Source organism: Gavia stellata, unplaced genomic scaffold, assembly GCF_030936135.1.
Source record: "Gavia stellata isolate bGavSte3 unplaced genomic scaffold, bGavSte3.hap2 HAP2_SCAFFOLD_1199, whole genome shotgun sequence".
In the NCBI taxonomy this organism is placed as follows: domain Eukaryota; kingdom Metazoa; phylum Chordata; class Aves; order Gaviiformes; family Gaviidae; genus Gavia; species Gavia stellata.
The window spans coordinates 994-22,859 of record NW_026776527.1 but is presented as its reverse complement, the minus strand read 5'-3'; the positions used below and the strand labels follow the sequence as shown (position 1 = coordinate 22,859).

At 67.5% G+C, this 21,866-nt stretch overlaps 1 protein-coding gene across 1 annotated transcript; it reads right to left on the bottom strand.

The window, feature by feature from the left end:
- Positions 1–2,524: 2,524 nt before the first annotated feature.
- Positions 2,525–17,712, bottom strand: LOC132321077 (proline-rich protein 12-like; the record flags this gene model as incomplete). The annotated part of the gene is given in 12 exon segments (XM_059834669.1): positions 2,525–2,571; positions 2,574–2,640; positions 6,398–6,490; positions 6,492–6,543; positions 6,545–6,589; positions 6,591–6,786; positions 8,781–8,889; positions 9,102–9,311; positions 10,806–11,581; positions 11,584–11,902; positions 12,143–14,214; positions 17,551–17,712. Coding segments are annotated over 12 exon segments (4,148 nt in total), but the record flags the coding sequence as incomplete, so codon positions are not given.
- Positions 17,713–21,866: the final 4,154 nt, after the last annotated feature.

The window sequence follows — 21,866 nt, the reverse complement described above, 5'->3', positions numbered from 1 at the left end:
TCCCCCAGGGGCCCCCCCAAATACCCCCAGGACCCCCCCCCAGGGCCCCCCCAAACCCAAACACCCCCCAGGACCCCCCCAGGGACCCCCCCGCCACCCCAAATACCCCCAGGACCCCCCCCAGGGCCCCCCCCCAAACCCAAATACCCCCAGGACCCCCCCAGGGACCCCCATATTTCCTGGGGGGCTATTTTTGAGGGGGGGGTCTCTGGTTTTGGGGGGTTGCAGGTTTTGGGGGGGCAGTGTCTCAGGTTTGGGGGGGTCCCAGGTTTTGGGGGGGTGTCCCAAGTTTTTTGGGGGGGGGTGTCCCAGCTTTTGGGGGTGTCCCAGGTTTGGGGGGATCCCAGATTTTGGGGGTGTGTCCCAGGTTTGGGGGGTGTCCCAGGTTGTTTTTGGGGGGGTGTCCCAGTTTTGGGGGTGTCCCAGGTTGTTTTTGGGGGGTGTCCCAGTTTTGGGGGTGTCCCAGGTTTGGGGTGTGTCCAGGTTGTTTTTGGGGGGGTGTCCCAGGTTTGGGGGTGTCCCAGGTTTGGGGGGTTGTCCAGGTTGTTTTTGGGGGGGTGTCCCAGGTTTGGGGGTGTCTCAGGTTTGGGGGGGGTGTCCCAAGTTTTTTTGGGGGTGTCTCAGGTTTTGGGGGGGTGTCCCAAGTTTTTTTTGGGGGGGTCCCAGGTTTTGGGGGGGGGGTACCAGGTTTGGGGGTGTCCCCCAAGTTTTTTTTGGGGGGATGTCCCAGGTTTGGGGGTGTCCCAGGTTGTTTTGGGGGGTGTCCCAGGTTTGGGGGTGTCCCAGGTTGTTTTTGGGGGGGTGTCCAGGTTTGGGGGTGTCCCAGGTTGTTTTTGGGGGGGGTCCCAGGTTTGGAGGTGTCCCAGTTTTTGGGGGTGTCCCAGGTTGTTTTTGGGGGGGGGTCCCAGGTTTGGGGGTGTCCCAGGTTGTTTTTGGGGGGTGTCCCAGGTTTGGGGGTGTCCCAGGTTGTTTTTGGGGGGGTGTCCCAGGTTTGGGGGTGTCCCAGGTTGTTTTTTGGGGGGTGTCCCAGGTTTGGGGGTGTCCCAGGTTTGGGGGTGTCCAGGTTGTTTTTGGGGGTGTCCCAGGTTTGGGGGGTGTCCCAGGTTTGGGGGTGTCCCAGGTTGTTTTTGGGGGGGGGTCCCAGGTTTGGGGTGTCCCAGGTTGTTTTTGGGGGGGGTCCCAGGTTTGGGGGTGTCCCAGGTTGTTTTTGGGGGGTGTCCCAGGTTTGGGGTGTCCCAGGTTGTTTTTGGGGGGGGTCCCAGGTTTGGGGGTGTCCCAGGTTGTTTTTGGGGGGTGTCCCAGGTTTGGGGGGTGTCCCAGGTTTGGGGGTGTCCCAGGTTGTTTTTGGGGGGGGGTCCCGGGTTTGGGGTGTCCCAGGTTGTTTTTGGGGGGTGTCCCAGGTTTGGGGGTGTCCCAGGTTGTCTTTTTGGGGGGTGTCCCAGGTTGTTTTTGGGGGGTGTCCCAGGTTTGGGGGTGTCCCAGGTTGTTTTGGGGGGGGTCCCAGGTTTGGGGGTGTCCCAGGTTGTTTTTGGGGGGATGTCCCAGGTTTGGGGGTGTCCCAGGTTGTTTTTGGGGGGGGGGTCCCAGGTTTGGGGGTGTCCCAGGTTGTTTTTGGGGGGGGTCCCAGGTTTGGGGGTGTCCCAGGTTGTTTTTGGGGGGGGTCCAGGTTTGGGGGTGTCCCAGGTTGTTTTTGGGGGGGTGTCCCAGGTTTGGGGGTGTCCCAGGTTGTTTTTGGGGGGGGTCCCAGGTTTGGGGGTGTCCCAGGTTGTTTTGGGGGGTGTCCCAGGTTTGGGGGTGTCCCAGGTTTGGGGGTTGTCCCAGGTTGTTTTTGGGGGGGGGTCCCGGGTTTGGGGGTGTCCCAGGTTGTTTTTGGGGGGTGTCCCAGGTTTGGGGGTGTCCCAGGTTGTTTTTGGGGGGTGTCCCAGGTTGTTTTTGGGGGTGTCCCAGGTTTGGGGGTGTCCCAGGTTGTTTTGGGGGGGGTCCCAGGTTTGGGGGTGTCCCAGGTTGTTTTTGGGGGGATTGTCCAGGTTTGGGGGGTGTCCCAGGTTGTTTTTGGGGGGGGGGTCCCAGGTTTGGGGGTGTCCCAGGTTGTTTTTGGGGGGGGGTCCCAGGTTTGGGGGTGTCCCAGGTTGTTTTTGGGGGGGGGTCCCAGGTTTGGGGGTGTCCCAGGTTGTTTTTTGGGGGGGTCCCAGTTTTGGGGGTGTCCCAGGTTGTTTTTGGGGGGGGGTCCCGGGTTTGGGGGTGTCCCAGGTTGTTTTTGGGGGGTGTCCCAGGTTGTTTTTGGGGGGGGTCCCAGGTTTGGGGGTGTCCAGGTTGTTTTTGGGGGGGGGGTCCCAGGTTTGGGGGGTGTCCCAGGTTGTTTTTGGGGGGGGTCCCAGGTTTGGGGGTGTCCCAGGTTGTTTTTGGGGGGATGTCCCAGGTTTGGGGGTGTCCAGGTTGTTTTTGGGGGGGGGGTCCCAGGTTTGGGGGTGTCCCAGGTTGTTTTTTTGGGGGGGGTCCCAGGTTTGGGGGGGCCCCCACTCACGTTGCTGGTGGCGCAGAACTGCCGCTGCCCGTCCTTGATCTCGGGGTGAACTTCTGGAGCAGAGCCTTCTGCACCCGCCAAATCGGGGGGGGCTCCCGGCCCGTCTGCAGCGCCAACTGGGGGGGGGGGGGGTCACGGGGGGGCCCCCGCACCCCAAAACCTGCCCCCACCCCCGCCCGGACCCCCCTCCCCGCCCCTGAATCCGATCGGACCCCCCCCCCCCCGGGTCACCCCAAAACCCGGCCGCAAAGGGCGGGGGGCACCCCCAAACCTGCTCTGACCCCCCCCCGTGTGCCCCCCAGCAGCCGCAAAAGGGATCCCAGTGCCTCCCAGTGCTCCCAGTCCCCTTCCAGTGCCTCCCAGTCCCTCCAGTCCGTTCCCAGTGCCTCCCAGTTGCTCCCAGTCCCGTTCCCAGTGCCTCCAGTGCCTCCCAGTGCTCCAGTCCGTTCCAGTGCCTCCCAGTGCCTCCCAGTGCTCCCAGTCCCTCCGAGTGCTCCCAGTCCCTCCCAGTCCCTCCAGTGCTCCCAGTCCCTCTCCCAGCGCCTTCTCCTGCCTCCAGTCCCTCCCAGTGCTCCCAGTCCCTCTCCCAGCACTTTCTCCTACCTCCCAGTGCCTCCCAGTCCCTCCCAGTGCTCCCAGTCCCATTCCCAGTGCCTCCAGTGCCCCCAGTCCCTCCCAGTGCTCCCAGTCCCTCTCCCAGCGCCTTCTCCTGCCTCCCAGTTCCTCCCAGTGCTCCCAGTCCCTCTCCCAGCACTTTCTCCTGCCTCCCAGTGCCTCCCAGTCCCTCCCAGTGCTCCCAGTCCCTTTCCCAGTGCCTTCTCCTGCCTCCCAGTGCCTCCCAGTCCCTCCCAGTGCTCCCAGTCCCTCTCCCAGTGCCTTCTCCTGCCTCCCAGTGCCTCCCAGTCCCTCCCAGTGCTCCCAGTCCTCTCCCAGCGCCTTCTCTCCTTCTCCTGCCTCCCAGTGCCTCCCAGTGCTTCCAGTGCTACCAGTCCCGTTCCCAGTGCCTTCTCCTGCCTCCCAGTGCCTCCCAGTCCCTCCCAGTGCTCCCAGTCCCGTTCCCAGTGCTCCCAGTCCCGTTCCCAGTGCCTTCTCCTGCCTCCCAATCCTCCCAGTCCCTCCCAGTGCCTCCCAGTCCCTCCCAGTCCCCACCTTGAGGGCCTGGATGTCCTCCATGCGGACGACAAAACTCGTCCCTCTCGCGGAAGATGCCCTCCAGTCCCTCTCCCAGTGCTCCCAGTCCTCTCCCAGTGCTCCAGTCCCTCCCAGTGCTCCCACTCCCTCCCGTAGCGCTTCTCCTGCCTCCCAGTGACTCCCAGTCCCTCCCAGTGCCTCCCAGTCCCCACCTTGAGGGCCTGGATGTCCTCCACGCGGACGACAAACTCGTCCCTCTCGCGGAAGATGCCCTCCAGTCCCTCTCCCAGTGCTCCCAGTCCCTCCCAGTGCTCCCAGTCCCATTCCCAGTGCCTTCTCCTCCCTCCCAGTGCCTTCCAGTCCCTCCCAGTGCTCCCACTCCCTCCCGTAGCGCCTTCTCCTGCCTCCCAGTGACTCCCAGTACCCACCCTGAGAACCAGAATGTCCTCCACAGGGACAATGTACTCATCCCACCCATGGAAGATACCCCCAGTCCCTCTCCCAGTGCTCCAGTCCCTCTCCCAGTGCTCCCAGTCTCTCTCCCAGTGCTCCAGTCCCTCTCCCAGTGCCTTCTCCTGTCTCCCAGTGCCTCCCAGCGCTCCAGTCCCATCCCACTGCCTCCCAGTACCTCCAGTGCCTCCCAGTCCCGCTCCCAGTGCCTTCTCCTGCCTCCCACTGCCTCCCAGTCCCTCCAGTGCTCCCAGTCCCTCTCCCAACGCCTTCTCCTGTCTCCCAGTGCCTCCCAGTGCCTCCAGTGCTCCCAGTCCCGTTCCCAGTGCTCCCAGTCCCGTTCCCAGTGCCTTCTCCTGCCTCCCAATCCCTCCCAGTCCCTCCCAGTGCCTCCCAGTCCTCTCCCAGCACCTTCTCCTGCCTCCCAGTCCCTCCCAGTCCCTCCCAGTGCCTCCCAGTCCCCACCTTGAGGGCCTGGATGTCCTCCACGCGGACGACGAACTCGTCCCTCTCGCGGAAGATGCCCTCCACTCCCTCTCCCAGTGCTCCCAGTCCCTCTCCCAGCACCATCTCCTGCTCCCAGTGCCTCTCAGTCCCTCCCAGTGCCTCCCAGTGCCTCCCAGTCCCCACCTTGAGGGCCTGATGTCCTCCACATGGACAATGAACTCATCCCACACATGGAACATGCCCTCCAGTCCCTCTCCCAGTGCTCCCAGTCCCTCTTCCAGCCCCTTCTCCTCTCTCCCAGTGCCTCCCAGTGCCTCCAGTCCCTCCCAGTGCCTCCCAGTCCCCACCTTGAGGGCCTGGATGTCCTCCATGCGGACGACAAACTCGTCCCTCTCGCGGAGATGCCCTCCAGTCCCTCTCCCAGTGCTCCAGTCTCTCTCCCAGTGCTCCCAGTCCCTCTCCCAACGCCTTCTCCTGTCTCCCAGTGCCTCCCAGTGCCTCCCAGTCCCCTCCAGTCCCACCTTGAGGGCCTTGATGTCCTCCACTGCGGACGACGAACTCGTCCCTCTCGCGGAAGATGCCCTCCAGTCCCTCTCCAGTGCTCCCAGTCCCTCTCCCAGTGCCTCCCAGTGCCTCCCAGTGCCTCCCAGTCCCCACCCTGAGAACCAGAATGTCCTCCACAGGGACAATGTACTCATCCCACCCATGGAAGATACCCCCCAGTCCCTCTCCCAGTGCTCCCAGTCCCTCTCCCAGTGCTCCCAGTCCCTCTCCCAGCACCTTCTCCTGCCTCCCAGTGCCTCCCAGTGCCTCCCAGTGCCTCCCAGTGCCTCCCAGTCCCTCCCAGTCCCCACCTTGAGGGCCTGGATGTCCTCCACGCGGACGACGAACTCGTCCCTCTCGCGGAAGATGCCCTCCAGTCCCTCTCCCAGTGCTCCCAGTCCCTCTCTCCAGCACCATCTCCTGCCTCCCAGTGCCTCTCAGTCCCTCCAGTGCCTCCCAGTGCCTCCCAGTCCCCACCTTGAGGGCCTGGATGTCCTCCACATGGACAATGAACTCATCCCACACATGGAACATGCCCTCCAGTCCCTCTCCCAGTGCTCCCAGTCCCTCTTCCAGCCCCTTCTCCTCTCTCCCAGTGCCTCCCAGTGCCTCCCAGTCCCTCCCAGTGCCTCCCAGTCCCCACCTTGAGGGCCTGGATGTCCTCCATGCGGACGACAAACTCGTCCCTCTCGCGGAAGATGCCCTCCAGTCCCTCTCCCAGTGCTCCCAGTCTCTCTCCCAGTGCTCCCAGTCCCTCTCCAACGCCTTCTCCTGTCTCCAGTGCCTCCCAGTGCCTCCCAGTCCCTCCAGTCCCCACCTTGAGGGCCTTGATGTCCTCCACGCGGACGACGAACTCGTCCCTCTCAGCGGAAGATGCCCTCCAGTCCTCTCCCAGTGCTCCCAGTCCCTCTCCAGTGCCTCCAGTGCTCCCAGTCCCCACCCTGAGAACCAGAATGTCCTCCACAGGGACAATGTACTCATCCCCACCCATGGAAGATACCCCCCAGTCCCTCTCCCAGTGCTCCCAGTCCCTCTCCCAGTGCTCCCAGTCCCTCTCCCAGCACCTTCTCCTGCCTCCCAGTGCCTCCAGTCCCTCCCAGTGCCTCCCAGTCCCTCCCAGTCCCCACCCTGAGAACCAGAATGTCCTCCACAGGGACAATGTACTCATCCCACCCATGGAAGATACCCCCCAGTCCCTCTCCCAGTGCTCCCAGTCCCTCTCCCAGCACCTTCTCCTGCCTCCCAGTGCCTCCCAGTGCCTCCCAGTCCCTCCCAGTGCCTCCCAGTCCTTCCAGTCCCCACCTTGAGGGCCTGGATGTCCTCCACGCGGACGACGAACTCGTCCCTCTCGCGGAAGATGCCCTCCCCGCCGCTCTCGGCCTCGTCCTCGTCGGTGTTCCCCGCAGACGGCCGCCGTCTCCTGTTTCTTGGCCAAGTGAAGCGGCGCGAGTCCTCGGCTCCTCCCGCTCGGGGGACGCGGGGGCCACCGGCTCGGGGGGGCCTTGGCCACCGGGGGGACGCCGGGGCCACCGAGGCCACCGAAACCACCGGGGCGGGGGGGTCGGGCGGGGAACCCTCCGAGGGTGTGGGGCTGGGGGGCTTCTCCTCCGGCGGGGGGACGTCTGCGGGGAGGGGGGGACAGACACACGTCGGGGGGGGGGTCAGGGGGGCTCTGTGGGTCCCAGGGGGGGCTCTATGGGGCCCAGGGGGGCTCTGTGGGTCCCAGGGGGGTCCCTATGGGTCCCAGGGGGGCTCTGTGGGTCCCAGGGGGTCTCTATAGGTCCCACAAGGGTCCCAGGGGGTCTCTATGGGTCCCAGGGGGTCTCTGTGGGTGCCCCAGGAGGGTCCCAGGGGGTCTCTATGGGTCCCAGGGGGGGCTCTGTGGGTCCCAGGGGGTCTCTGTGGGTGCCCCAGGAAGGTCCCAGGGGGTCCCTATGGGTCCCAGGGGGGGCCTGTGGGTCCCAGGGGGTCTCTATGGGTCCCAGGGGGGGCTCTATGGGGCCCAGGGGGGCTCTGTGGGTCCCAGGGGGGTCCCTATGGGTCCCAGGGGGGCTCTGTGGGTGCCCCAGGAGGGTCCCAGGGGGTCTCTGTGGGTCCCAGGGGGTCTCTATGGGTCCCAGGGGGTCTCTGGGTGTCCCTGTGGGTCCCAGGGGGTCGCTGTGGGTCCCAGGGGGGCTCTGTGGGTCCCAGGGGGGCTCTGTGGGTGCCCCAGGAGGGTCCCAGGGGGTCCTTATGGGTCCCAGGGGGTCTCTGTGGGTCCCAGGGGGGCTCTGTGGGTGCTCCAGGAGGGTCCCAGGGGGTCTCTGTGGGTCCCAGGGGGGCTCTGTGGGTGCCCCAGGAGGGTCCCAGGGGGTCTCTGTGGGTCCCAGGGGGTCCCTATGGGTCCCAGGGGGTTTCTGTGGGTGCCCCAGGAGGGTCCCAGGGGGTCCTTATGGGTCCCAGGGGGGTCTCTATGGGTCCCAGGGGGTTTCTGTGGGTGCCCCAGGAGGGTCCCAGGGGGTCCTTATGGGTCCCAGGGGGTCTCTGTGGGTCCCAGGGGGGCTCTGTGGGTGCCCCAGGAGGGTCCCAGGGGGTCTCTATGGGTCCCAGGGGGTCTCTGTGGGTGCCCAGGAGGGTCCCAGGGGGTCCCTATGGGTCCCAGAGGGTCTCTATGGGTCCCAGGGGGCCTCTGGGTGTCCCAGGAGGGACCCAGGAGGTCTCTATGGGTCCCAGGGGGCCTCTGGGTGTCCCAGGAGGGACCCAGGAGGTCTCTATGGGTCCCAGGAGCTCTCTATGGGTCCCAAGAGCTCTCTATGGGTCCCAGGGACTCCCAGGATATCCCTATGGGTCCCAGGAGCTCTCTATGGGTCCCAGGAGCTCTCTATGGGTCCCAGGGGCTCCCAAGGATATCCCTATGGGTCCCAGGAGCTCTCTATGGGTCCCAGGAGCTCTCTATGGGTCCCAGGGGCTCCCAAGGATGTCCCTATGGGTCCCAGGAGCTCTCTATGGGTCCCAGGAGCTCTCTATGGGTCCCAGGGGCTCCCAAGGTTGTCCCTATGGGTCCCAGGAGCTCTCTATGGGTCCCAGGGGCTCCCAAGGATGTGCCTATGGGTCCCAGGAGCTCTCTATGGGTCCCAGGAGCTCTCTATGGGTCCCTATGGGTCCCAGGATATCCCTATGGGTCCCAGGAGCTCTCTAAGGGTCCCAGGAGCTCTCTACGGGTCCCAGGGGCTCCCAAGGATGTCCCTATGGGTCCCAGGAGCTCTCTATGGGTCCCAGGAGCTCTCTATGGGTCCCAGGGGCTCCCAAGGATGTCCCTATGGGTCCCAGGAGCTCTCTACAGGTCCCAGGAGCTCTCTATGGGTCCCAGGAGCTCTCTACAGGTCCCAGGAGCTCTCTATGGGTCCCAGGAGCTCTCTATGGGTCCCAGGGGCTCCCAAGGATGTCCCTATGGGTCCCAGGAGCTCTCTATGGGTCCCAGGAGCTCTCTATGGGTCCCTATGGGTCCCAGGATATCCCTATGGGTCCCAGGAGCTCTCTATGGGTCCCAGGAGCTCTCTACGGGTCCCAGGGGCTCCCCAGGTCTCGGCGGTCCCCAGCGTGATCCCGCTCCATGTGTGTCCGTCCCCCCCCCCCCCCCCGCCCCAATCCCGGTGGAGCCCCCACCGGCGGGGGGCGGACGTGGGGGGGGGAAGGGAGCACCCACCGGCGGGGTCGGGGTCCTTGCGGTCGGCGGGATCGTAGAGGGCGGAGATGGCGGAGGAGATGCTCTTCTGCAGGTCCTGGTTTTTGCTGACGGAGTCTTCCTCGTCGGAGGAGAAGGAGGGTAACGTCTCCAAATTGCGTTTCAGCTCCTCGTCCAGTCGCTTGCAGGGACTGGGACATGCCATCACCAAACCCTCGCTCTCCGTCCCCTCCAGCCCCCCCGCTAAGATGGGGGGACCCACGGCAAAAGGGGGGGCGGGGGGACGCGGGGGGTCTTGGAGGGGCTGGTGGCGGCGGGGGGCAGAGTTTGGCGTTTGCCGGATTTGAGGAAATCCAGGAACGAAGCCATGAATCCCGATTTCATCTCCGGTTGTTTCTCTTCCACTTCTTTGATTTTCTGTTTGATCCGTTCTCGCGTCTGGTTGGTGTCCAGGGGGGGGTCGGGCCCCGCGGGGGGGGCACCCGCTCCGGGGGGGGCACCCCCTTCCGCCGGGAGAGGGCCCTCCCCACCCTTCGGCACCGCCAGCTTGATCTGGGGGGGGGGAGAGATGGGGGGGGGGTTAGGGGGGTCCCGGGGGGGGGCACAGGGACCCCCAGTGTCCCCCAGTGCCCCCCCCCGGAGCTCCCAGTGCTCCTCATTATCTCCCAGTGCCCCTCAAGGAGCTCCCAGTGCCCCCCATTATCTCCCAGTGCATCCCCGGAGCTCCCAGTGCCCCCCATTATCTCCCAGTGCCCCTCAAGGAGCTCCCAGTGCCCCCCATTATCACCCAGTGCCCCCCATTATCTCCCAGTGCTCCCCAAGGAGCTCCCAGTGCCCCCCATTATCTCCCAGTGCACCCCATTATATGCCAGTGCATCCCCGGAGCTCCCAGTGCCCCCCGGGAGCTCTCAGTGCCCCCCATTATCTCCCAGTGCATCCCATTATCTCCCAGTGCGTCCCAGGAGGTCCCAGTGCCCCCAAGAAGATCCCAGTGCCCCCCATTATCTCCCAGTGCCCCCCAGGAGATCCCAGTGCCCCCCATTATCTCCCAGTGCCCCCCCCTCCAGAGCTCCCAGTGCCCCCCATTATCTCCCAGTGCCCCCCCGGGAGCTCTCAATGTCCCCCATTATATCCCAGTGCCCCCCAGGAGCTCCCAGTGCCCCCCAGGAGATCCCAGTGCCCCCCATTATCTCCCAGTGCCCCCCCTCCAGAGCTCCCAGTGCCCCCCATTATCTCCCAGTGCCCCCCCGGGAGCTCTCAATGTCCCCCATTATCTCCCAGTGCCCCTCAAGGAGCTCCCAGTGCCCCCCATTATATCCCAGTGCTCCCCAAGAACAGTCAGTGCCCCCCATTATACCCCAGTGCCCCCCATTATCTCCCAGTGCCCCCCAAGGAGCTCCCAGTGGGAGGGTCCCCCAAGCCATTCCCATCTCCAACCTTGGAGCTTTTGGGGGCAATTGGGGGGCAACAGAACACGGGGAACCCCCCAAAAAGCCCCAACACCTCCTTATCCCCCAACCTCTGCACCCCAAGACCCCCCAGCACCCCTAAATCCTCATCTCGAGGGGTTCCAAACCATTCCCATCTCCAACCTTGGAGCTTTTGGGGGCAATTGGGGGGCAACAGAACACGGGGATCCCCCAAAAAAGCCCGAAGACCCCTTTATCCCCCAACCTCTGCACCCCAAGACCCCACAGCACCCCCCAGCACCCCCAAATCCTCATCTTGAGGGTCTCCAAACCATTCCCATCTCCAATCTTGGGGTTTTGGGGAGCAAATGAGGGGCAAGGGTCCACGGGGAACCCCCCAAAAAGCCCCAACACCCCTTTATTCCCCAACCTCTGCACCCCAAGACCCCAGAGGACCCCCCAAGCCCCCCCAAATCCTCATCTTGAGGGTCTCCAAACCATTCCCATCTCCAATCTTGGGGCTTTCGGAGCCAACCGGGGGGCAACAGACCACGGGGAACCCCCCAAAAAGCCCGAAGACCCCTTTATCCCCCAACCTCTGCACCCCAAGACCCCCCAGCACCCCCCAACTGCTCACCTTGAGGGGCTTGAGGGGCTCGAGGCCGTTGCCGTCGGCCCCCTCCTCGCCGCCCTTCTTGCCCCGTCCCCGTCCTCGTCCCCGGGGCTTTTTGGCTCCGTCGGGCGCCAGGAGCCCGGGGGGTTCGGCCAAGGGGCGGATGCGGGGTCGTCCCCGGGGTCGGGGGGGTCCCTCGCGTTTGGGTTTGGTGGGTTTGCGGCCGCGTTTCTTGGGTCCGGGGTGGGGTCCGGGGTGGGGGCAGAAGTCGATGTCCCCCATGGGGCTGAGGCTGGGGCGCGCTCGGCAGCTGGAGATGAGGTCCGGGAGGAGATCGGGGAGACGGCGGCTGTTGAGACGGATGTCGGCGGGGACGTCGGCTTTGTCCTCGTCGTCCTCGAACTCGTACTCTTGGGCGTAGGTTTTTTTGGGGGGCGGGAAGGGGTCCCGCTTGCGGAGGAGGTGGAAGGAAGAGGTCTTGAGCAGCTTCTTGGGTTTGGAGGAGCAAAAAAGGGGGGCGGCCAAGGGGGGTTTGGGCCCCTCGCCCGTGCTCTGGATCAGTCCCAAAGGTTCGGCGTTGACGGTGGAGGGCAGCTCGTGTTTGGGGGGCTCCAAGCCCAGGGGGGGGGCTTCGCCGGCCGCCCCCTCGCCGGGGCAGAAAGCGGGGTAACTCTGCCCCATGTCGTAAGGAGGAGCCTTCAGCCCCTCGGAACGGGCTTCCAGCCCCCCGGTTCCTTCCTCCTCCTCTTCCTCGGCCGTTTTGGGGAAATCTTCCGGGGGGGGCCCGAACATATCCTCCATCCCGGGAAGAAACCCCGGTCCTCGTCCTGCAGCAGAGCGTCGGGGAAGCAGATGGAAGTCAGAGGGACGAAACGGCCTTTGCCCCCCGCCGGACTCCCCCCCTCGGCGAACTGGTCCTTGGCTTCCAACGGGGCGGGGGCCACCGACGGCCCCCCCTCGGGGTCCAGGAGGTGACCGGGGGGTCCCTGTACCCCACCGCTTTGCCCCAAATGAGGTTCTAAACCCAGGGGGGGTTCTAAAAAGTCTTGGATCTCCTGGGGGGCCGGTAACACCTCCATGGGTTCGGGGGGCAACGGCGGGGGGGCTTGGGGGTCCAGCCCCTGCGAGCGGACGTGGGCTTGGTGCAGGTGGGCTTCTAAGAGCAATTGGGGCGACGGGGCGGCCGGAGGGGCCGGGGGGGCCGGAGGAGCCGGGGGGGGCGGCGGAGGGGGCGGCGGGGGGGGCGGCATCCGTTGTTGCTCCAGGAGGTGGACGTCCAGGGGGGGTCTGCCCTTGGGGCGAGGGTGCAGTTGGCTTTGGGTGTGGGTGAGGACGGAGGGAAGGAGGGACCCCCCCGGTACCGGTACGGCTACCGGTACCACCGGTACCGGCCCCAGGTCGGGGGGGGGGTCCAGGAGGAGACCGTGGGGCTCCAGGGGGGGTCCCTCGGCCACCAGTCGCCCGTGTTCGGGGGTCTTGGGCAAGTAAGCGTGGGGTTGCCCCAGTTCTTTGCCGCTGGCCAAGTGCTCGGCCGGTTTTTTCAGCTCCTGGCCGTAAGAATCGAGGGGGGGCGGCTGGTGGCCGTAATGGACCACCGAGGTGGCCGCTAGCCCCTCGCCCCCGCCGCCGGCCCCCCCGCCGGCCCCCCGATATTCCTTGGCTCGCTCGGGTTTTTTCTTTTCCTTCAAAAGAGCCAACTCCAGCGCCGCCGGCCCTTCCAAATTGGAATTGGGTCGGATAACGCTCTGCAACTGGTACCTCTCCTCCGCCTTCCCCAGCCCCCCGTAGCCCCCCAAAGCTTTCCCCGCTCCCCCCCGCTCCTCGCAGGCCCCCAGCCCCTCGGCCGGCCCGCGGGGAGGGCTGGGGGCTTGCAGGAGATGTTGGATGAGAAAATCCTCGTCCTCGCTGCGTTCGGCCGCCAACAGCTCCGCTTCCCCTTTCCCCGCTTTGCCGAAAGCGGGGGGTCTCTCTAACCCCCCCGGCCCCCCGCCGTAAGCCGGCGTCATGAAAGAAGGGGATAAAACCGAGCCCAGGTATTTTTGGGACTGACCCGGAGACGCTCCGCTCTGGGGACGGGCGGCCGGGGGGGATTGGAGGGGTCGGATGATGGGCGAGGGGCTGGAGCCCCCCAAACCGGCGTAGGGCAGGGGGGCCGGCATGGCGGGCGAGTGGCCGGTGCTGTAGCTGAGGGAGGGGCTGGCGGTGGGTAAACCCTGGGAGGGGGCCGGGGGGCCGTAGGCACCCGCTTGCCCCCCCTCCGGCTGCACGCCGTAGGGCAGAGCCTGGAGTTGCTCCGGGGAATAGGTCTGGCCCTGGCTGACGCACGGCTGCAGCCCCTGCCCGCCCTGACCCCCCGGCCCCCCGCCTTGCCCCCCAGATGGGTAAGTGGGGGCTTTGCCCCCCAACTCCCCCCCCTGCCCGCCGCTGAAGCCCCCGGCGGGCTGCCCGCCGGCCCCCAGGCTTTGGGGAGCCGGGGGATTGGCGCCGTAGCCGGCGGCCGGCCCCATGGCTAGTAAATTTTGGGGTTGGCCAGGGGAATAAGCGGGGGACTGGCTGGCGATGACGGAGCTGGGTTTGGGGGTGCTGGGGGTGTAGCTGCTTTGGCACTTGGGGGTGGCGGTGGAACGGGGGGTCTGCCGCGACGCCGAGTAACTCTTCGATTTGGCGGCGCCGTTGCTGGCGGCGGCGGCGGCGGCGGTCGCTCCGCCGGTAGCTCCGCCGGTACCGGAATACGCCGGAGATTGGATGATGGGTCGGTAACTCTGCGTCGGTTCCGCTCGAGGAGCCGGAGCGTTTTTAGGAGGTTGTTGGGAGCCCTCGGAACTGGCGGGGGATTGTTCGCCCAAAGGGCTGCAGGAGAGAGCGGCGCGGTGCGGCATTTGTTGGTAAGTGCCGCCGCAGCTCAGGTAGTGCTGGAGGCTGTGCGCCGCCGGCGGGAGTTGCGGCTGAGCGCCCGCCGGCCGCTGGTAGTGCTTGATGACGCTGTCCTGTCGCGGCACGGCCCGTTCGCCGCCTCCGCCGCCGCCGAAAACCGAAGCGTTGTAGAGTTGAGCCGGTTGCTCCGCCGGAGCGGTCAAAGGAGCGGAGAGAAGATTAAACTGCGAAGAACTAGGCGGTCCTCGATACGCCGAACCTTGCGCCGGTAAACCGGATCCCAGGACGGCGCTGCCCAGGCGTTCGAAACCCAGGGAGGAGGGGACGCTGGGTTGGGTGGGTTTGATGTGGAGTAGGGGGTCGTGGGGGGAGAGGAGCCCGTTGGAGCCGGGGCTGAAGGCGGCTTCGGGCAGGCTGAGCGGGGAGCTGACCGGGAAGCTGCGCCCGCTGAAGGAGGCCGGGTGCTGGTAGGCGCTGAGCGCCGAGGAGGAGGGGAAGGTGCCCGAACCCGGCAGAGCTCCCGAGATGAACAGTTCGGCCGGCGCCGGCGTGTGCATGGCTGCGGGGGGGAAGGAGTGGAGAGAAAAGGGGGTGAGAGATGGCGGAGAGACCCCCATGGGGCGGGGGGATGCTCTGGGGACCCCCCCGGGGCAAGTAGAAGCTCCCTGGGGCAAGTGGGGACCCCCCTGGGACAAGTAGAAGCTCCCCAGGGCAAGTGGGGATGCCCTGGGGTACCTGGGGACCCCCCTGGGGCAGGTAGAGGCTCCCTGGGGCAAGTAGGGACCCCCGTGGGGCAAGTGGGGATGCCCTGGGGCACCTGGGGACCCCCCCGGGGCAAGTGGGGACCCCCTGGGGCACCCAGGGACCCTCTTGGGGCAGGTAGAGGCTCCCTGCGGCAAGTAGGGACCCCCGTGGGGCAAGTGGGGATGCCCTGGGGCACCTGGGGACCCCCCCAGGGCAAGTAGAGGCTCCTTGGGGCAAGTGGGGACCCCCCTGGGGCAGGTAGAGGCTCCCTGGGGCAAGTACGGACCCCCGTGGGGCAAGTGGGGATGCCCTGGGGTACCTGGGGACCCCCCTGGGGCAAGTGGGGACCCCCTGGAGCACCCGAGGACCCTCTTGGGGCAGGTAGAAGCTCCCTGGGGCAAGTAGGGACACCCATGGGGCAAGTGGGGACACCCTGGGGCACCTGGGGACCCCCCCGGGGCAAGTAGAGGCTCCTTGGGGCACGTGGGGACCCCCCTGGGGCACCCAGGGACCCTCTTGGGGCAGGTAGAGGCTCCCTGGGGCAAATGGGGACCCCCATGGGGCACCTGGGGACCCCCCTGGGGCAGGTAGAGGCTCCCTGGGGCAAGTACGGACCCCCGTGGGGCAAGTGGGGATGCCCTGGGGCACCTGGGGACCCCCCTGGGGCAAGTGGGGATGCCCTGGGGCACGTGGGGACCCCCGTGGGGCAAGTGGGGATGCCCTGGGGCACCTGGGGACCCCCCTGGGGCAAGTGGGGACCCTCTGGGGCACCCGAGGACCCTCTTGGGGCAGGTAGAGGCTCCCTGCGGCAAGTAGGGACCCCCGTGGGGCAAGTGGGGATGCCCTGGGGTACCTGGGGACCCCCCCGGGGCAGGTAGAGGCTCCTTGGGGCACGTGGGGACCCCCCTGGGGCACCCAGGGACCCTCTTGGGGCAGGTAGAGGCTCCCTGGGGCAAATGGGGACCCCCATGGGGCACCTGGGGACCCCCCTGGGGCAGGCAGAAGCTCCCTGGGGCAAGTAGGGACCCCCGTGGGGCAAGTGGGGATGTCCTGGGGCACCTGGGGACCCTCTTGGGGCAGGTAGAAGCTTCCTGGGGCAAGTAGGGACCCCCGTGGGGCAAGTGGGGTACCTGGGGACCCCCCTGGGGCAGGTAGAAGCTGCCTGGGGCAAGTGGGGATGCTCTGGGGCAAGTGGGGACACCCCTGGGGACCCTCTTGGGGCAGGCAGAAGCTCCCTGGGGCAAGTAGGGACCCCCGTGGGGCAAGTGGGGACACCCTGGGGCACCTGGGGACCCCCCCGGGGCAAGTAGAAGCTCCCTGGGGCAAGTGGGGAACCCCATGGGGCAAGTAGAAGCTCCCCAGGGCAAGTGGGGATGCCCTGGGGCACCTGGGGACCCTCTTGGGGCAGATAGAAGCTCTCTGGGGCAACTGGGGACCCCCATGGGGCAAGTAGAGGCTCCTTGGGGCACGTGGGGACCCCCCTGGGGCACCCAGGGACCCTCTTGGGGCAGGTAGAGGCTCCCTGCGGCAAGTAGGGACCCCCGTGGGGCAAGTGGGGATGCCCTGGGGTACCTGGGGACCCCCCCAGGGCAAGTAGAGGCTCCCCGGGGCAAGTGGGGATGCCCTGGGGTACCTGGGGACCCCCCTGGGGCAAGTAGAGACCCCCCCGGGGCAATGGGGGACTCGCTGGGGGACGTGGGAAGCCCCAAGGGCAGAACGGGGCCTTCTTGGGGCGAACGGGGACCCTCTGGGGCAGGTTACACCCCCCGGGGCAGGGCAGGACCCCCCCCCCAGGGAGGTTGACCCCCCCCACAGGCAGAATAGGACCCCCAAGATAGGGCCCCCCAGGATCCCCCAAAACAGGTCACCCCCCCCCCAGGTCAGGATAGGGCCCCCCAGGATCCCCCAAGACAGGTCACCCCCCCAGGTCAGGATAGGGCCCCCCCAGGACAGGATGAGACCCCCCAGGGCAGGATAAGACACCCCCCCCCAGGCACCCTGGGTCCCCCAGGACCCCCCAAGACAGCTCATCCCCCCCCCCAGGTGAGGATAGGGCCCCCCAGGACCCCCCAAGACATGTCACCCCCACCCCCCCCAGGTCAGGATAGGGCCCCCCAGGACCCCCCAGGACCCCCCAAGACAGCTCATCCCCCCCCCCAGGTCAGGATAGGGCCCTCCAGGACCCCCCAAGACAGCTCATCCCCCCCCCCCCGATCAGGATAGGGCCCCCCCAGGGCAGGATGAGACCCCCCCCAGGCACCCTGGGACCCCCCAGACCCCCCAAGACAGCTCATCCCCCCCCCCAGGTGAGGATAGGGCCCCCCAGGACCCCCCAAAACATGTCACCCCCCCCCCCAGGTCAGGATAGGACCCCCCCAGGACAGCTCATCCCCCCCCCCAGGTGAGGATAGGGCCCCCCAGGACCCCCCAAAACATGTCACCCCCCCCCCAGGTCAGGATAGGACCCCCCAGGACAGCTCATCCCCCCCCCAGGTGAGGATAGGGCCCCCCAGGACCCCCCAAAACATGTCACCCCCCCCCCCAGGTCAGGATAGGACCCCCCAGGACAGCTCATCCCCCCCCCAGGTGAGGATAGGGCCCCCCAGGACCCCCCAAAACATGTCACCCCCCCCCCAGGGCAGGATAGGACCCCCCAAGACAGCTCATCCCCCCCCCCAGGTGAGAATAGGGCCCACCAGGACCCCCCAAAACATGTCACCCCCCCCCCAGGTCAGGATAGGACCCCCCAGGACAGCTCATCCCCCCCCAGGTGAGGATAGGGCCCCCCAGGACCCCCCAAGACATGTCACCCCCCCCCCCCAGGGCAGGATAGGGCCCCCCAGAACCCCCCAGGACCCCCCAGGACAGCTCATCCCCCCCCCCCCCAGGTGAGGATAGGGCCCCCCAGGACCCCCCAAAACATGTCACCCCCCCCCCGGTCAGGATAGGACCCCCCAGGACAGCTCATCCCCCCCCCAGGTGAGGATAGGGCCCCCCAGGACCCCCCAAAACATGTCACCCCCCCCCCCCCGGTCAGGATAGGACCCCCCAGGACAGCTCATCCCCCCCCCAGGTGAGGATAGGGCCCCCCAGGACCCCCCAAAACAGGTGTGTCCCCCCCCCGCTCAGGATAGGGCCCCCCCAGACCCACCAGTCTGCCAGGAGGGGGTGCGGAACTGGGAGAGCAGGGAGGAGGCGGAGGGTCCGGGTTGGGGCGCCCGCGACTCCAGCGCCGAGATGAGGTTCATGACGGAGGCGTCGGGCGCTGCGCCGCCCGCGTGGTGCAGCCCCGTCTCGAAGAGCCCCGACAGGCCTGGGGACACGGCGGGGGACAGCTCGGGGACACCGCGGGGACAGCAGGACCCCTGCTTCCCCGGGGGACAGCTCGGGGACACCGCGGGGACACCGGGGTCCTGCTTCCCCGGGGGACAGCTCGGGGACACCGCGGGGACACCGGGGTCCTGCTTCCTCAGGGGACAGCTCGGGGACACCGCGGGGACACCGGGGTCCTGCTTCCTCAGGGGACAGCTCGGGGACACCGCGGGGACACCGGGGTCCTGCTTCCTCAGGGGACAGCTCGGGGACACCGCGGGGACAGCAGGACCCCTGCTTCCCCGGGGGACAGCTCGGGGACACCGCGGGGACACCACGGTCCTGCTTCCCCGGGGGACAGATTGGGGACACCGCGGGGACACCACGGTCCTGCTTCCCCGGGGGACAGCTCGGGGACACCGTGGGGACAGCGGGGTCCTGCTTCCTCAGGGGACAGCTCGGGGACACCGCGGGGACAGCGGGGTCCTGCTTCCCCGGGGGACAGCTCGGGGACACCGTGGGGACACCACGGTCCTGCTTCCCTGGGGGACAGATTGGGGACACCGCGGGGACACCGGGGTCCTGCTTCCCCGGGGGACAGCTTGGGGACACCACGGGGACAGCGGGGGTCCTGCTTCCTCAGGGGACAGATTGGGGACACCGCGGGGACAGCGGGGTCCTGCTTCCTCAGGGGACAGCTCGGGGACACCGCGGGGACAGCGGGGTCCTGCTTCCCCGGGGGACAGCTCGGGGACACCGCGGGGACACCGGGGTCCTGCTTCCTCAGGGGACAGCTCGGGGACACCGCGGGGACAGCGGGGTCCTGCTTCCTCAGGGGACAGCTCGGGGACACCGCGGGGACAGCGGGGTCCTGCTTCCCCGGGGGACAGCTCGGGGACACCGCGGGGGACACCGGGGTCCTGCTTCCTCAGGGGACAGCTTGGGGACACCGCGGGGACAGCAGGACCCCTGCTTCCCCGGGGGACAGCTCGGGGACACCGCGGGGACACCGGGGTCCTGCTTCCTCAGGGGACAGCTTGGGGACACCGCGGGGACACCAGGACCCCTGCTTCCCCGGGGGACAGCTCGGGGACACCGGGGTCCTGCTTCCTCAGGGGACAGCTTGGGGACACCGCGGGGACACCAGGACCCCTGCTTCCTCAGGGGACAGCTCGGGGACACCGTGGGGACAGCAGGGCCCCTGCTTCCCCGGGGGACAGCTCGGGGACACCGCGGGGACACCGGGGTCCTGCTTCCCCGGGGGACAGCTCGGGGACACCGCGGGGACACCACGGTCCTGCTTCCTCAGGGGACAGCTTGGGGACACCGTGGGGACACCACGGTCCTGCTTCCCCGGGGGACAGATTGGGGACACCGCGGGGACACCGGGGTCCTGCTTCCCTGGGGGACAGCTTGGGGACACCGCGGGGACACCGGGGTCCTGCTTCCCCGGGGGACAGCTCGGGGACACCGCGGGGACACCGGGGTCCTGCTTCCTCAGGGGACAGCTCGGGGACACTGCGGGGACACTGGGGTCCTGCTTCCCCGGGGGACAGCTCGGGGACACCGCGGGGACAGCGGGGTCCTGCTTCCTCAGGGGACAGCTCGGGGACACCGCGGGGACAGCGGGGTCCTGCTTCCCCGGGGGACAGCTCGGGGACACCAGTGGCCCTGCTTGCCTGGGGGACAGCTCGGGGACACCGTGGGGACACCAGGGTCCTGCTTCCCCGGGGGACAGCTCGGGGACACTGCAGTCCTGCTTCCCCAGGGGACAGCTTGGGGACACCACGGGGACAGCAGGGTCCTGCTTCCCCGGGGGACAGCTCGGGGACACCATGGGGACACTGTGGTCCTGCTTCCCCGGGGGACAGCTCGGGGACACCGCGGGGACAGCAGGGTCCTGCTTCCCCAAGGGACAGGGGACAGCTTGGGGACACCGCGGGGACACCGGGGTCCTGCTTCCTCAGGGGACAGATTGGGGACACCACGGGGACAGGGGGGTCCTGCTTCCCCAAGGGGACAGCTCGGGGACACCACGGGGACACCGCGATCCTGCTTCCCTGGGGGACAGCTCGGGGACACCGCAGGGACACCGGGGTCCTGCTTCCCCAGGGGACACCATGGGGACACTGCGGTCCTGCTTCCCCGGGGGACAGCTTGGGGACACCACGGGGACAGCAGGGTCCTGCTTCCCCAAGGGACAGGGGACAGCTTGGGGACACCGCGGGGACACCGGGGTCCTGCTTCCCCGGGGGACAGCTCAGGGACACCGCGGGGACACTGGGGTCCTGCTTCCTCAGGGGACAGATTGGGGACACCACGGGGACAGCGGGGTCCTGCTTCCCCAGGGGACAGCTCGGGGACACCATGGGGACACTGTGGTCCTGCTTCCCCGGGGGACAGCTTGGGGACACCGCGGGGACAGCAGGGTACTGCTTCCCCAAGGGACAGGGGACAGCTTGGGGACACCGCGGGGACACCGGGGTCCTGCTTCCTCAGGGGACAGATTGGGGACACCACGGGGACAGGGGGGTCCTGTTTCCCCAGGGGACAGCTCGGGGACAGCTCGGGGACACCGCGATCCTGCTTCCCTGGGGGACAGCTCGGGGACACCGCAGGGACACCGAGGTTCTGCTTCCCCGGGGGACAGATTGGGGACACCACAGGGACACTGTGGCCCTGCTTCCCTGGGGGACAGGGGACAGCATGGGGACACCGCGGGGACACCGGGGTCCTGCTTCCTCAGGGGACAGATTGGGGACACCACGGGGACAGGGGGGTCCTGCTTCCCCAAGGGGACAGCTCGGGGACACCACGGGGACACCGCGATCCTGCTTCCCTGGGGGACAGCTCGGGGACACCGCAGGGACACCGAGGTCCTGCTTCCCCAGGGGACAGATTGGGGACACCGCAGGGACACCGAGGTTCTGCTTCCCCGGGGGACAGATTGGGGACACCACAGGGACACTGTGGCCCTGCTTCCCTGGGGGACAGGGGACAGCTTGGGGACACCGCAGGGACACCACGGTCCTGCTTCCCCGGGGGACAGCTCGGGGACACCGCGGCCCTGCTTCCCCAGGGACACAGGGGATGGCTCGGGGACACCGCGGGGACACTGGTGGCCCTGCTTCCCCAGGGGACAGCTCGGGGACACCACAGCCCTGCTTCCCCGGGGGACAGGGGACAGCTTAGGGACACCACAGGGACACCGTTGGCCCCGCTTCCCCAGGGGCACAGGGGATGGCTCGGGGACACCGCGGGGACACTGGTGGCTCTGCTTCCCCGGGGGACAGCTCAGGGACACCGCGGGGACACCGTGGCTCTGCTTCCCCACAGGGACAGCTCGGGGACACCGTGGGGACACTGTGGCTCTGCTTCCCCACAGGGACAGCTCGGGGACACCGTGGGGACACTGTGGCTCTGCTTCCCCACAGGGACAGCTCGGGGACACCGTGAGGACACGAGTGCGGGGACAGGGACACAGGCACGAGAACCATGGCGACGAAGGGACACAGGGACGTGGTGGAGTGGGGCTGCGGTGACAAAGGGACACAGGGACCACAGGGTTGCGGGGACGCAGTGACAAAGGGACCTGGGGTCACGGAGTCACCGTGACAGTGGGACACGGGAACCACGGGGTTACGGTGACATGGGGACGTGGTGACAAACTAACATGGGGACACCCGAACCACGGCATTACGGTGACATGGGCACCATGGGGACATGGGAACCACGGGGTTACGGTGACATGGGGACACGGTGACAAACTGACATGGGGACACCCGAACCACGGCATTACGGTGACATGGGCACCATGGGGACATGGGAACCACGGGGTTACGGTGACATGGGGCCATGGCGACAAACTGACATGGGGTCACCCGAACCACGGCATTACGGTGACATGGGCACCATGGGGACACGGGAACCACGGGGTTACGGTGACATGGGGACACGGTGACAAACTGACATGGGGACACCCGAACCACGGCATTACGGTGACATGGGCACCATGGGGACACAGGAACCACGGGGTTACGGTGACATGGGGCCATGGTGACAAACTGACATGGGGACACCCGAACCACGGCATTACGGTGACATGGGCACCATGGGGACACGGGAACCACGGGGTTACGGTGACATGGGGCCACG